We start from the raw sequence: 12,517 nt of genomic DNA, 5'->3' as shown, positions 1-12,517 counted from the left end.
TATAGAGATGATTTCCAACGGTCACATAAGTTACCGTTCGGCTGAATAAAAAGAAAAGATTAATAAAAAATGTTACTGTTATGTAACGTTCGAATTTATTACTTTCTACAACGTTCCCACTGATGTTACCGTTAGGCTGAATAAAAAGAAAAGATTAACGAAAGAAAGTTACTGTTTGGTAACGTTCAAATTTACTATTTTCTACAACGTTCCCACTGATGTTACGGTGGCCACATAGACTAGAATCTTTTATGCGCATTGCGTGTGCGCGTGATTGCCACCTCTCTGACTGAATTGATCGGGTAATTATTAGTTTAGCGCGTGGAAATCATTTTTTTTAATTACATCTATTGTATTTTGATTTTGGTTCTCTCTATACGAAACTTCAAAATTCAAATTCAAAAATCAAATAGAGTAGAGATTAGAAGAGTAAATACAGAATGATGGATCAAAACGAAAGTGAAAAGAAAAAAATCGAATGCAATTTCTAGTTTGTAAACCCTACTCCTAATATGCTGACATTGTTATATTCCTCGAGTAAAAAAATGTATTTGCCGAGCAATTTCACTAAAATTAATGATGATGATTTTATTGCACTGAATTTTTCTCAAATTATTTATTTAAATACAAGTCATACAGATAGACAAATTATAGGAAAAAATGAAAGTAAGAAAATATAATTAGTAATGTATTTATTTGTACAAAAGATTGAAAGCAGGCAAGTCTCTGATGCTTGAAACATCATCCAGTGCCAGCTCACGTTCCAATTGTGCCCTCGTCGATTTCAGGACGTCCTGCACCCAACACATTAATTTCCGGTTAACACATAACCGACACGAAAATATTATTCATAACCAAAAAAAAAGCTTGGTTCATGTGTAAGACATTTTTATACATTAAATTCCATGTAAGAAGCTCGTTTGGCAAGCCATTGTGCATCCATCATTTGGAAAGCTATACAGTAAAGATTGTCGAATGCCATTTCGTCTTCTTCCAGAAATGCCATGAACCTTATCCCGGCTACTGTTGATGGTTTACCTGTCAAAAAACAAACACACAAACACATTTTGAAAATAGGAAATATGAAAGCTTTGATCAGTTTTTTTCTAAGCTGCTTTCTTTGTTTTCACCTGATTGAAGATCTAGCATTTGTGCCAACATGAATGAGATATTGATGCCAGCCACCGCAAAAGGATATTCCCATTCGGCTCTTGTTCCATCTTGTTTGTGTAACAATCTCTGGAAAGATTCCTGTCATAACGAAATCACTATATCTTGTTAGGATCATAGCGAGTCAGAAGAGATAATCCCCCTATGTATAAATTCATTTTTATGAAGGGGCATGATAAAATTCAAAGATATGTAGATGTGAACTAAAGATGGCATCACAAACCGGATAGGTCTTTGCAAAGAATATTAGATTCTCCAGAGATATATATCCTCCACCTCTACAAAAAAAAAAAAAAAGACCAGTTATCAGTAAACTGTCTAGAGAGAGATTAGGAAGATTTGCATGACCAAAGCATTGTGTACCGAAAATCTGTTGAAGGGTCTGTTCCTTGCCAACCCATCTCCTTCCAGAGTTCAGATTTAAGAGGTGGTAGTTCCCTCTGTGGATAAGCTAGCCTCCACAGTTGTCTAAGAGCATCCTGTGAATCATGACATCACTTCAATTTCGACAAAACATTGCGTATACGGAACTAACATAGAGATAATCAAGCAAACAGAGAGAGAGTCCATGAGAACACTTACTTGATGCTCCATTCGAGATCCATCAAATGGGATTTCAATTCTTCGCTTAATGTTTCTCAGCCTTTCTTCCTAATAAAATGTAATAGAATACGGTACAGTGATCACAAATTGATAGTGACAATGGACCATTGATAACTGGAAACAAAATTTTGAAGGAACAACAAAACCAAGCAGTTGAGAAACAGAGAGACCATAAGAGAAAGTCATCACTTTACTACGTAGGCTTCTAATAAGCACATACAAAAGTAAGAGACTTAGAGGCACCAAGCGGAAACACACTCTGATAACTTCTCTAAATTCTTTTATCTATTTGTCTTCCAGAGTTACCATTCATCTTCCAAATACAAGCCAATAAAGTATTTTTTAGTCTTGCAAACGAGACAGTGTAGATACAGTGACACAAGCAGGCTTACACAAACTCCTAAAGGTACCTCAACAATGCTAAGAACAGAACCTAATGTGAGAATGTGAGCTTCAGCGAGATATGGTATAGGCTGATAAATTATAGTCCTCTTGAACATATCCTTTGGTATCTAATGTTCAAAAGATAAGGTAGATCCTGTGAACTACCTGTAACATACTAAGAGGCGGTGGCAAAAGCCTCCCACCAGCACCTGTTTGACCAAATGTAGGCAGAAAAAGAAACCTCCCAAAAAGTGAGCCAGATCCAAAGACAATTTTGGCTGCAAAACCAAGAAACAAGTTGTAATGGGATAATGTCCCTTTTTAAACAATGAAGTAGTGATGGTAACAAGAAAACAAAAGCCATACCTATCCACTGAGCCCATTGTGCAATCAACTGAGAAAAGATCAACGTCCAGTGCACTTGCTGTCTCTTCCGTTCTTCTTCCCAAATATCCTCCAGAGTACGTTCCTAATAGACACACAACAAATAATTAATAATACATAAGAAGGGTTCTTCTTCTCATCTCTATTTAAAAACAAACACACAATGAAGCACTAACCTCATTGTACCCATCTCTACTATTATCAGTACTACTATTTCCTAACAAAGGTTCACTTAAAGTATCAGAGTCAGTTGCATCATAACGTTCATACTTCCTCCCATCTACATCCCCATGATGAAGCCGCCTTCTCAGAGTGGCAGATGCCATCTTGTAAAACAACATATACAAGCGAATAAGCCCCTGGAAAATAATAATACCAGAGATATAATCAATCAAACAAACAAAACAAAAATTGAAAATTTGAGACTGTGCATAATGCAGCAGAAAGATCAAAATCAAGAGCTTTTCATTTTGCCCAGTCTTACAATCTTTTGGCACACTAGACCCTAAAATCTATACAAGATCGCAGAACAGATCCATGCAAAGAGAAATCAATTAGACAAAACCAACCCTAACACAAGCTTCATCGGAAATGAAAACAAACATAGAATATTTTTCAACCTAACAAATTACAAACCGATGCATCTGCGTTAAAGTCACACCAACCATTGAATCGTTTGTGAAAAAATAATAATTGAGAACATCAAACAGAGCTCCACCACAACAAACCCTAATTGGGTGATGAACGAATAGACTCAGACACAAATCAGGATCGCATCTAAAGTCCCCAAATTTCTCAGATTCGTCTCTTTTTAACACCAAATCACAAGGAAACATTACAAAATCCAAAAAACTAAGACAAGTTATAAACAAGACACAAATTTATCGAATTGGGTTTGATCGATTCTCTTACAAGGGAACGTGATCTGAGAGTGAACAAAAAAAGAAAGATGAGAGCTTTGCCTTCGAGAGAAAGCTAAGAATAAGCTCACGAAATCTGAAACCCAAAGGAAACTGTCGCCGCCAAATCTCTCGATTAATTAATCCATCTCTCTCTCTCTCTCTCTCTCTCTCTCTCTCTTACAACGTTACTTAATCTAAAAAGCTTTAACTAATTTTTATATTTCTCTTTTGTTGGTCAACGACGTGTACGCAATGGTTAGATTATACGACCTGGTTTACATTTCTGGTTTAGACATTTTTAAAGTAAGTGGGCCCATTACTTCTACCGGTTTGATCAGCTTCCTCCAAGAGATCTAATCCAATCTGTTAACATCTACGACCCGGTTTACGATTCTGGTTTTGACATTTATGAATTAAGTGGGCCGGTTGTAAATTACCTTATACCCGACCCGGTCTGACCCGACTCGAAGGGATCCAGATTCATCCATCTCTCAGTTTCCTCCACCAACAGATCTAATCCAATTTGCGAATTCATCTAAAAAACCCTAAACCCTTTCCGGTTCCGGCGACGAAACAATGACGATTCACGCCGCAGTAATCCAGAAGCTTTTGAACACAGGATCACATCTCGGCCGTCGAGCCGCCGAGCATCATTTCAAGCAATACGCTTACGGGACGCGTAACGGGATGACCATTATCGACTCAGACAAAACCCTCATTTGCCTCCGTAGCGCCGCTCATTTCGTAGCTAACCTCGCTCACATGAGAGGTAACATCTTCTTCGTCAACACGAACCCTCTTTTCGACGAGATCATCGAGCTCACTTCTCGCAAGATCCAAGGCGATTCGTATAATCACAACCGTGCGATGAACCTGTGGAAGATGGGTGGGTTCTTGACTAACAGTTACAGTCCTAAGAAGTTTCGATCTAGGCATAAAAAGCTTTGCTTTGGTCCTACTACTATGCCTGATTGTGTTGTTGTGTTTGATACTGAGAGGAAGAGCTCGGTGATACTTGAAGCGTCGAAGCTTCAGATTCCTGTTGTTGCGATTGTGGATCCGAATGTGCCGTTGGAGTTCTTTGAGAAGATTACGTATCCTGTGCCGGCTCGTGACTCTGTCAAGTTTGTGTATTTGTTCTGTAATGTGATTACCAAGTGCTTTGTGGCTGAACAGATGAAGTTGGGGATTAAAGATGGGAGCAATGAAGATTTGATGAAGGAGTTAGCTGCTTGATTTGGATATTTGCAACCAAAAAGTATGAAACTTTGTAGTTGTTTTTCAGAGTCTGGAATAATTGTTCTTCAAAATTGTGGTTTCTACACCTTTGAAACTCTGGGTGTTTTTACTCATGGATGATAATTCACCTGTCTTTTCCTTATGCAACTCATTGTTGGAAATGCTTAGACATTGTAATCGTTCGCAAGGTTTTGGAATGACCCATTTACATGTCAAGCTTTGAACAGTGTCTAGTAAAGTTTGAATGTATCTTCTGACAATTCTCTGGTCTTTGCTGAATTTTAATTGAGTTTATGTCATGTTCTTGTTCTTGTTCTTGATTTTTCTGGGAGATTGCTGGTGAGGCTGGTCATATCTCTTGATGTTGTATTATCCTTTTCAAGTTTCACGATCTCGAGGTTCCTCTACTTTTCTCTCCCTCTCTCTCTCTTTGGTTGTCGCTTGTATAACATTATGATCTACGGAATGGTAGGTAGTTCTCCACTTTCTGATAATATGGGTCTTGAGTCATACCATACCAGCTTGCTTGATGAACATAGTTGAAAGTTTGTATGTGGTGATCCCCCTAAAGATATTCACTTTTGCTTTTCAGATTTCAGATTTTGTGATATATTTCATCTCCTTCAATTGTCTAATCCAAAAGATGTAATCTTTATATCTAGTTGTGGCTTGTTGTTCTGGTTAAAATAATTTTACTTCTGGTTTATTAATGTCGTAAAAGTTGCTTTGCTTAGAGTCTTCACATTGTATATAATTTGTTCTCCATCAATCCCCCTGTCAATGTTTGGTCTGTTTTACTCTCTGATTTTGCCTGTCTTTGCTACAGCTCCTATGTTTTAGTACCCTATGTCTGTGAGATGATAAGTTTTACCAACGATTGAATCGTTTATAAAAGAACATAAATAAACAGAATCCGTTGCTCATCCAAACTGTCATAGCTAACTCTCAGCACTTCCATGACATCATTAGTAGGGAAACTTCAAGCCTAGCAAAGTGTACCCTCCCATACTTTCTCAGCCTCTATGGTAAACGAGTCTAAAACTCTTAGGGCTAGTGGAAGACCACACAGAAGATGGGGTGCGAATGTTCTTAAGATCTGTGAAACGCACGGAAACGTCAATTTCCCAGAGAGCTGATGGAGAAGAAGATTTCATCACTGTGGACGAGAAAAACTCAACAGAAAGTTAAAGACTTTCCCTTTTCCTCTGCTTTAAAGAACTTAAAAAACTTGAAAGTTCAAAACTTTTTGGGTGTCACAAGATATCTCAAACGTCGCCGCGTGGCAGAGTCAAAGGTCAAACCTTTTTTCTCCCAAAAACTTTCCTAAATTCTCCAAAATTTACACACAATTGTATACTTACTAACTACGAAGGAGAAGGAGAGAAAAAGAAACTAGAATTGGGGAAGAAGATGTCTTCCGTTGCAGCTATGGTTTTCAGGAGATGCAGATCGCTTCTAGCTCCTGTGTCCAGCTCAGCCTCTTATGTGCTTTCTTCTTCGAGAGGTGTAGTAAGCACAGCTGGATCTACCAAGAAACCGGCGACCAAGCCTAAGCCTAAGCCTAAGGCGAAATCAGACTCTCCGGCGAAGAAGACACCGAGGTCTACTGGAATCTTCAAGGTGACTCCTGTGTCTCCAGCTCTCGCTCAGTTCCTTGGTATCGGTGAAACTACACGTACCGACGCCATCAAAGAGATTTGGACCTACATCAAGTCCCACGATCTTCAGGTTCCTCTTCTCTTCTCCCTCTCTTTGCTTTTGTTACATAATCTACGAAACGGTAGCTAGATTTTTCCACTCCCTTATGATATGGGTCTTGACTTATATGTAGCTAGACGAGAATTGCCGGAAAAAGATTGGTTTTTTTCTGGTCTCTTGAGTCATATAAACTACTTGATGAACTTAGTTGAGAAGCTGGATGTGGTGACCACCCAAAAAAAAAATTCACTTTTGTTTTCAGATTTCAGATTTGTGATCTTTTTCATCTTCTTCAATTGTCTAATCCAAAAGGTTTATGCTTTTGTCTCTGAGAGTGCGACTTGTTGTTCTGGTTAATGTAGATTACTTTTGGAGTCTATGGTTTACTAATGTTGTAGAAGTTGATTTGCTTAGAGTCTTCACATTCTATCTAATTTGGTCCCCTTGATTTTTCCTCATGTGCCTGTTTTACTTTAGCCTCTGGTTTTGCCTATGCTATGTTTTATCCTGTCTGCAAGATGATTTGGTTTCTTCAAGTCTCCAAAACAACGTTCTCTTTTGGCATTAAGAATCTAGAAAGCAACCAGATACACCAATCTCTATCAAGATAAAGTGCAGTTGGATTGAGACGTTCTAGTATCAAGTTAGGGAATACTATTTATTGTACTTTCTTAACATTTTGGTGTTGGTTTTTTGGTTGCAGAACCCAGCTGACAAGAGGGAGATATTCTGCGATGAGACATTGAAGCTAATCTTTGAAGGGAAAGACAAAGTTGGGTTTCTGGAGATTTCAAAACTCTTGTCCCCTCACTTTGTGAAGACTGCTTGACAAAATAACTAGCTTATAAGCTTGGAAACTCCTGATTTGGGTTTTGAGTAACCTCTTTGGAGTGATCTTATGTTGTGAATGTTGTCAATAACTTTTTAACTCTTTTTCGTTCCCTGTTCTCAAACATGAGTTTGACTAATGAAGAAATGTTTTGGTATAAGGTCTAAACTCTTAAATGAGATGCTCGAAAGATTTGCAAACTTTGGAAAAAAACAGAGTCACTGCAAAAGAGTAATTAAACAATTTAAATCACAAGCTTATTTTATTATTTATCCAGCAATTTATTACCATCATTTTGAATGAATAAATTTAAAATTTTACTAGCATATATACACACCAGTCGTTAAAGAAAGAAGAAAGTTTTGAATCCACAAAAGAGACAAGTACAGAGTAACTTTTGCAGATATACACAAAACCATCCTCATAGATTATATAGGGTATTATTATGTACATATATGTCTTGCATCTTTGATAATAAATTGAAATCAGATGATTCATTGTATCTTCTTCTCCTCCTGATAACAAAATGGTTTTAACTTAGGAGCTATCATAAGTTCTTGGGATTGATTCGTCTTCGGCAAAATACCTACCCTAGTTTGGAAACTCCTGATATTGGTTTTGAGTAACCTCTTTCGAGTGATCTTATGTTGTGAATGTTTAACTCTTTTTCGTTCCCTGTTCTCAAACATGGTTTAACTAATGAAGAAATGTTTTGGCATAAGGTCTAAACTCTTAAGATGGTTTTAACTTAGATCTAATACGCATGGTGCTGCTCGAAAGATTTGCAAAATTTGGAAAAAACAGAGTCACTGCAAAAGAGTAATTAAACAATTTACTTACACAGCAAGCTATTACCATGATTTTGAATGAATAAATTTACAATTTTCCTAGCATATATACACAACAGTCGTTAAAGAAAGAAGAAAGTTTTGAATCCACAAAAGAGACAAGAACCAGAGTAACTTTTGCAGATATATACACAAAACCATCCTCATAGATTATAGGGTATATTATTATGTATATTTGTCTTGCATCTTTATTATTTTGTATGATCCAAAATTTTAGATCTTGAAGGATGTTGGTTAGTTGTCGGTGTCTAGTCCGGTCATGATCGCCGCTGGCTTAATTTACACCCCGGTTTATCACTACTTGGAGATCTAGTGAAAGATAATAATCCTTTGCCATCATATTTTTCACTAGTCATAAAAATGAAACTTTTACACATGGGAAAAAGTATGATTAGTAACAAAATTAGGAAAATGACAAAACCACAACGATTGTAGTTCCATTTTGACTTTTAGAACAAAATTATTATTTTTAAACTGTAAAGATTACATTTGAATTATAAAAATGTTAGTAAAATCAGTAACTAAGTAAACATTTTATTATCTTTTTTGTAGTTTATTTCATAGATCTTAAATAAAATAGAACTCTAAAATTTGTGAAACAAACTAGAATTTATATGATATTTAATAAATGTCGATTCAAATCATACTTAAAAATAAATAAATTACATGTTTGTTTTGATTTGTAGCTGGGCAAATAAACTATATTATATGATATATGTAATTAAGTATATTTAGACTTTTCTGATTTTGTGTCTTTTCTGATATTATAGTTTTAATATATTTAAAGTAATTATAAATTATTTTTATTTCATATTTTTATAATATAAATTTTAAAATTATTAATAAATAATATGTGCCCCATACCAATTTGTTTTCTACACGAGAAGTCTGATGATCAAACTAACACCGCCTTTGTTTCTTAGGTTCCCATCATGATCCACTCGAAAAAATGCGCATTAAATGGCAAATCTGCTGAAAGTTTGATAAAGGCTGGAGAATGCACATATGACGAAGGTGGTTACTTCGTTGTTGATGGCGTGGAAAAGGTGATCGTTGTCCAAGAGAAAATGGCCTCAAATCGAATATGAATCATGTGGCATAAGCCTTTTGAAAGCTCGAACTTTCTTTAAGACAATTTTAATTTTTGTACTTTTTAACACTATTTCAAAATATGTCAAATTAGTTTTTTATGATTTTTTGTTTGTTTTAGGTTTGAATTCTTTATTTTACATTTAATATATAATTTTGAAGAGGTGTAGGTTTAGTATTTAAAGATTAGGCTTATAATTTAGTCATTTGAAAATAGACAACAAAAGTGAGGGTGTTTGTTTGGCAAAAAAAATAAAATTAATGAGAGTATTTTTGCAAAATAGTATAAAATAAAATGTACTTTTGTAAATGCCTCTATATTATTTTGTAAAATTATATATATATCTCTTATTAGTCAATTCTCAATCTTAAAAAATAAAATATTGTAAAATACTCATTCTATATAGTAAAAAAAAAACTGTTTGATAAAAATTAATATCTTCAAATATACTTCCATTAATTAAATATCATTAAGGCTTTTTTCTAATTAAAAATTAAAATTTTACGACAATTCTGAGGACATGTGTTAAAACAAAATTTGGAACCCCAAACGGATTTAAGTTATGATAACAGTTAAATTGCGGCCTTTTTTTAGAAAATGTCTGTAGTATAGTGGTAGTAGACTTTGCTTAGAGAGTACGCTAACCTGGTTCGACACTTTGTGGTAACATTTTTTTTTGTTCTTTTGTTATTTTAATATTTACAACAGTTTTTTTTTTTTAGAATACTTCTAGTCTCTAGACCGTACTTTTACTAACTACTCTCTGACACAAGCCAAGCAACACTAGTAGCCACTCTACTACCCATTGGAACTCCACTACACGACACTCNTAACTCTAACAACGCTAACACACTCGGCCCTTAACTTGGACTTAACTAACAAGTTACAATAACATAACTTTTTACTTGGGACTTAACTAACAAGTTACAAACACAACATAACTTTTTACAAACGATTTAAGACTGGGCGATGAAAAGGGCGATTTGGTTTCTCCTCTCGTGGTTGAACTTTGTCTCCACGGAGACGGTTACCGATGGTTTCGTCGACGTTGAGGGGCTTTACCCACTCTGTGATCATACGACGGTTATCTGCACGAAGTGGATTTCCGTTCGTGATGCTCATTTGGCGGTTGGAAAGAAGGATTTGTTCTATAAATACCGAACTATGGATCTGCAATTTCTCCATCTATGTTTCTCGATTCCTTTATTCACCGATGATGAACCAAAGGTTATAAACAGATCCGTGCCTACGTTATGAAATAAGAAAATCTCGCCTATGGCATCACATATTTTTTAACAACTTTAGGAAGCTACATATGTAAATAATGGTTATGACTGCACCAGCATATATGTATTAATATTATATTGAATTAGTTAAGTTAGAGAGACTAATACAAAGTAAATAGTATAACCCGTAATCTAGGAAATTCCTAAGTATGTACAAGACATCTCCCCACTCATAACGTATATATTAATCGGTATTTCTTTGTTCATCTTCATCCAATTTTCTTAATTATTTTTATATATTAGATAAAACATTTTGTACATCAGTTCAACTATAACTATACATATTATATGATCAACCCAATTTTTATATTTCATTTGTTTTCATACTTTTTTCTTATTTGTTGATAATTGCTTTTGTTTATGGAACAGTAAACTTCTACTTAAAATTTTATATATTTATTACAAATATTTAAACACTAATATATATAATAATAATAATAATATTTGTTATATATTATTGATATATCAAACCATTTTTTGCCTATGGCATTACCTTGGCACGGCTCTGGTTATAAACAAAATTATAGGGTCAGAAGGCTCCTCGGCTGTGAGTATGCGATTATAAAGACGGGAGAACTTGTTGGCCGGTTTTGTTCCAAACTTGAGATAAGTTAGGGCTAGGGAGATAAAAACACGTGGGTTTTAACTTTTAAAAGGTAAATCTACTATGAGAGATAAACTAACTAACAAAAAGTTTGGCCGTGATTAGGGTTTCTGTACTTGGCCAGTTGGCCGTGACATCGAAGGAACATACAAAAGTTTGGCCTTCCTCTACAATTTCCCGTGATCGTCTTTGTGAACTCAACTTCGATTTGATTATAGGGTTTTCTTTCCAACTAGAGAGGTGTTTACTTTGTGTGATCTCTATCTATTTCTTCAACCAACTTATCTCTTCGTTGAACTGTTATATACTAAATAATTCTTTTGTTTTCTCTTTTGGTGATGTTCCAGTGTACAATGAGAAATATAAGCGAGCTGCATGACGATTTATTGCTGAAGATTTTGTCATTCCTTCCGACAAAAGATGTTGTGGCGACGAGTGTTTTGTCAAAACGATGGCTGTATCTTTGGGAACAGCGGAAACTACTTCATGATGATATCGATATTGTAGTGATTTGTCCTAGATGTTCTCCACGCTGGATATATATTACATTTGTATTCTCATTACCAAATGACTCCACTTGGTGGATAGATTTCATTATGGAACATGAAGATCCTTCCGCTCCGCGGAGATTGGATAGATTGCTGACGAGACTCAAAGATGATTCGTGTATTGATTGCAATCATAGAATTCTTGCAGGGAAAAAATTGACTACTATTTTCATCTTAGAATTTGGAACCCCAAACCGCTACCAGGCTTTTATATGGACCACGTTGGAAGAGAAACAACAGCTTGGGCGATACTACCTTGTGTTATTGCCTTCCGCTTATCTGAGGGTTAGTTTTGTGTTTTGAGATTAGAATCTAACTCATTAATTTTTTTTCTCCTCATCTTTTTAGTTTACAAGGCTAAGGATGATGTCATTGGACAACAAATCCCTTTAATGAGGTTTTTGCTTCCGTTGGTGTCAATTACGCATATTTTACATGGAAGAGCTTAATGCTCACAGATTAAGCATTGATTGGATCATGGTTAGTGCCAATGCTTGTGGTTTCCAGAGTTGTTTTGCTTGATCTTAGCTTTTTCTCTCACACTTTGTGTTTAAAAGTCACGTTTTTCCTTTCGCCAAACAAAATGTTGTGTTTATTTAAATCCTAGTTATGATTGTTGTTTGATTAAGATGCGAAGTGCTTACAAAGATATCGTTTCAAGTTTAAAGTCAGTGTCTTGCATCTCCATCGGTCGTAGGGTATAAGGGTATGAAAACATTAATTTATAATAAATTATTTGTTTAAGTTTTAACTAATAAAAAAAACATAACTCAATCTCATAATGACATATGGTTGACACCCATAACCATATTATCCTAAATTATTTTGGCAGAGACACAATATCTAAAATGTTCCTAACTTTTTTTTTTTTTTAATTTTTAATATACTGATACTCAATCAAAATATATTAAAGTAATTTTTTAGGATTTTTT

General features: G+C 35.2%; 3 protein-coding genes across 7 annotated transcripts; 2 read left to right on the top strand and 1 right to left on the bottom strand.

The window, feature by feature from the left end:
* LOC104788290 (ELMO domain-containing protein A) lies at window positions 571–3,630 on the bottom strand. Of its 5 annotated transcripts, none has more exons than XM_019244087.1 (10): window positions 3,427–3,630; window positions 2,718–2,900; window positions 2,524–2,626; window positions 2,323–2,435; window positions 1,753–1,821; window positions 1,534–1,649; window positions 1,394–1,448; window positions 1,131–1,251; window positions 896–1,038; window positions 571–794 (listed from the first exon to the last, which is right to left on the bottom strand). In XM_019244087.1, the coding sequence occupies exons 2-10, from the start codon at window positions 2,880–2,882 to the stop codon at window positions 693–695; spliced, it is 987 nt and encodes a 328-aa protein (XP_019099632.1). In that variant the 5' UTR covers window positions 2,883–2,900; window positions 3,427–3,630; the 3' UTR covers window positions 571–692. The 5 variants fall into 5 exon arrangements, with proteins under 5 accessions (XP_019099632.1, XP_010512560.1, XP_010512490.1 ...); XM_010514258.2 differs by having other exon boundaries at window positions 2,718–2,867; window positions 3,454–3,630; XM_010514188.2 differs by having other exon boundaries at window positions 3,504–3,630.
* LOC104788206 (ribosomal protein S2, mitochondrial) lies at window positions 3,923–4,994 on the top strand. The gene has a single exon (XM_010513952.2). It carries the CDS (start codon window positions 4,020–4,022, stop codon window positions 4,677–4,679), a length of 660 nt encoding a protein of 219 aa, XP_010512254.1. The 5' UTR covers window positions 3,923–4,019; the 3' UTR covers window positions 4,680–4,994.
* On the top strand, window positions 6,017–7,369 carry LOC104788135 (protein TRI1-like). Its single transcript, XM_010513857.1, has 2 exons — window positions 6,017–6,410; window positions 7,084–7,369. Exons 1-2 carry the CDS (start codon window positions 6,093–6,095, stop codon window positions 7,207–7,209), a joined length of 444 nt encoding a protein of 147 aa, XP_010512159.1. The 5' UTR covers window positions 6,017–6,092; the 3' UTR covers window positions 7,210–7,369.

Source organism: Camelina sativa, chromosome 1, assembly GCF_000633955.1.
Source record: "Camelina sativa cultivar DH55 chromosome 1, Cs, whole genome shotgun sequence".
NCBI classification, from domain to species: Eukaryota; Viridiplantae; Streptophyta; class Magnoliopsida; order Brassicales; family Brassicaceae; genus Camelina; species Camelina sativa.
This window is presented reverse-complemented; position numbering and strand designations above follow the sequence as displayed.

What these genes read in the sequence shown, in the direction of transcription:
- LOC104788206 (XM_010513952.2), top strand. Translation starts at nt 4,020, where the DNA reads ATGACGATTCACGCCGCAGTAATCCAGAAGCTTTTGAACACAGGATCA.
- LOC104788135 (XM_010513857.1), top strand. Translation starts at nt 6,093, where the DNA reads ATGTCTTCCGTTGCAGCTATGGTTTTCAGGAGATGCAGATCGCTTCTA. An exon ending in TCAAGTCCCACGATCTTCAG is followed by an intron (nt 6,411 to 7,083) that starts GTTCCTCTTCTC and finishes TTTTGGTTGCAG; the next exon opens with AACCCAGCTGACAAGAGGGA.
- LOC104788290 (XM_010514065.2), bottom strand. Translation starts at nt 3,377, where the DNA reads ATGTTTCCTTGTGATTTGGTGTTAAAAAGAGACGAATCTGAGAAATTT. An exon ending in GATCTCGAATGGAGCATCAA is followed by an intron (nt 1,650 to 1,752) that starts GTAAGTGTTCTC and finishes CATGATTCACAG; the next exon opens with GATGCTCTTAGACAACTGTG. An exon ending in GACCCTTCAACAGATTTTCG is followed by an intron (nt 1,449 to 1,533) that starts GTACACAATGCT and finishes TTTTTTTTGTAG; the next exon opens with AGGTGGAGGATATATATCTC.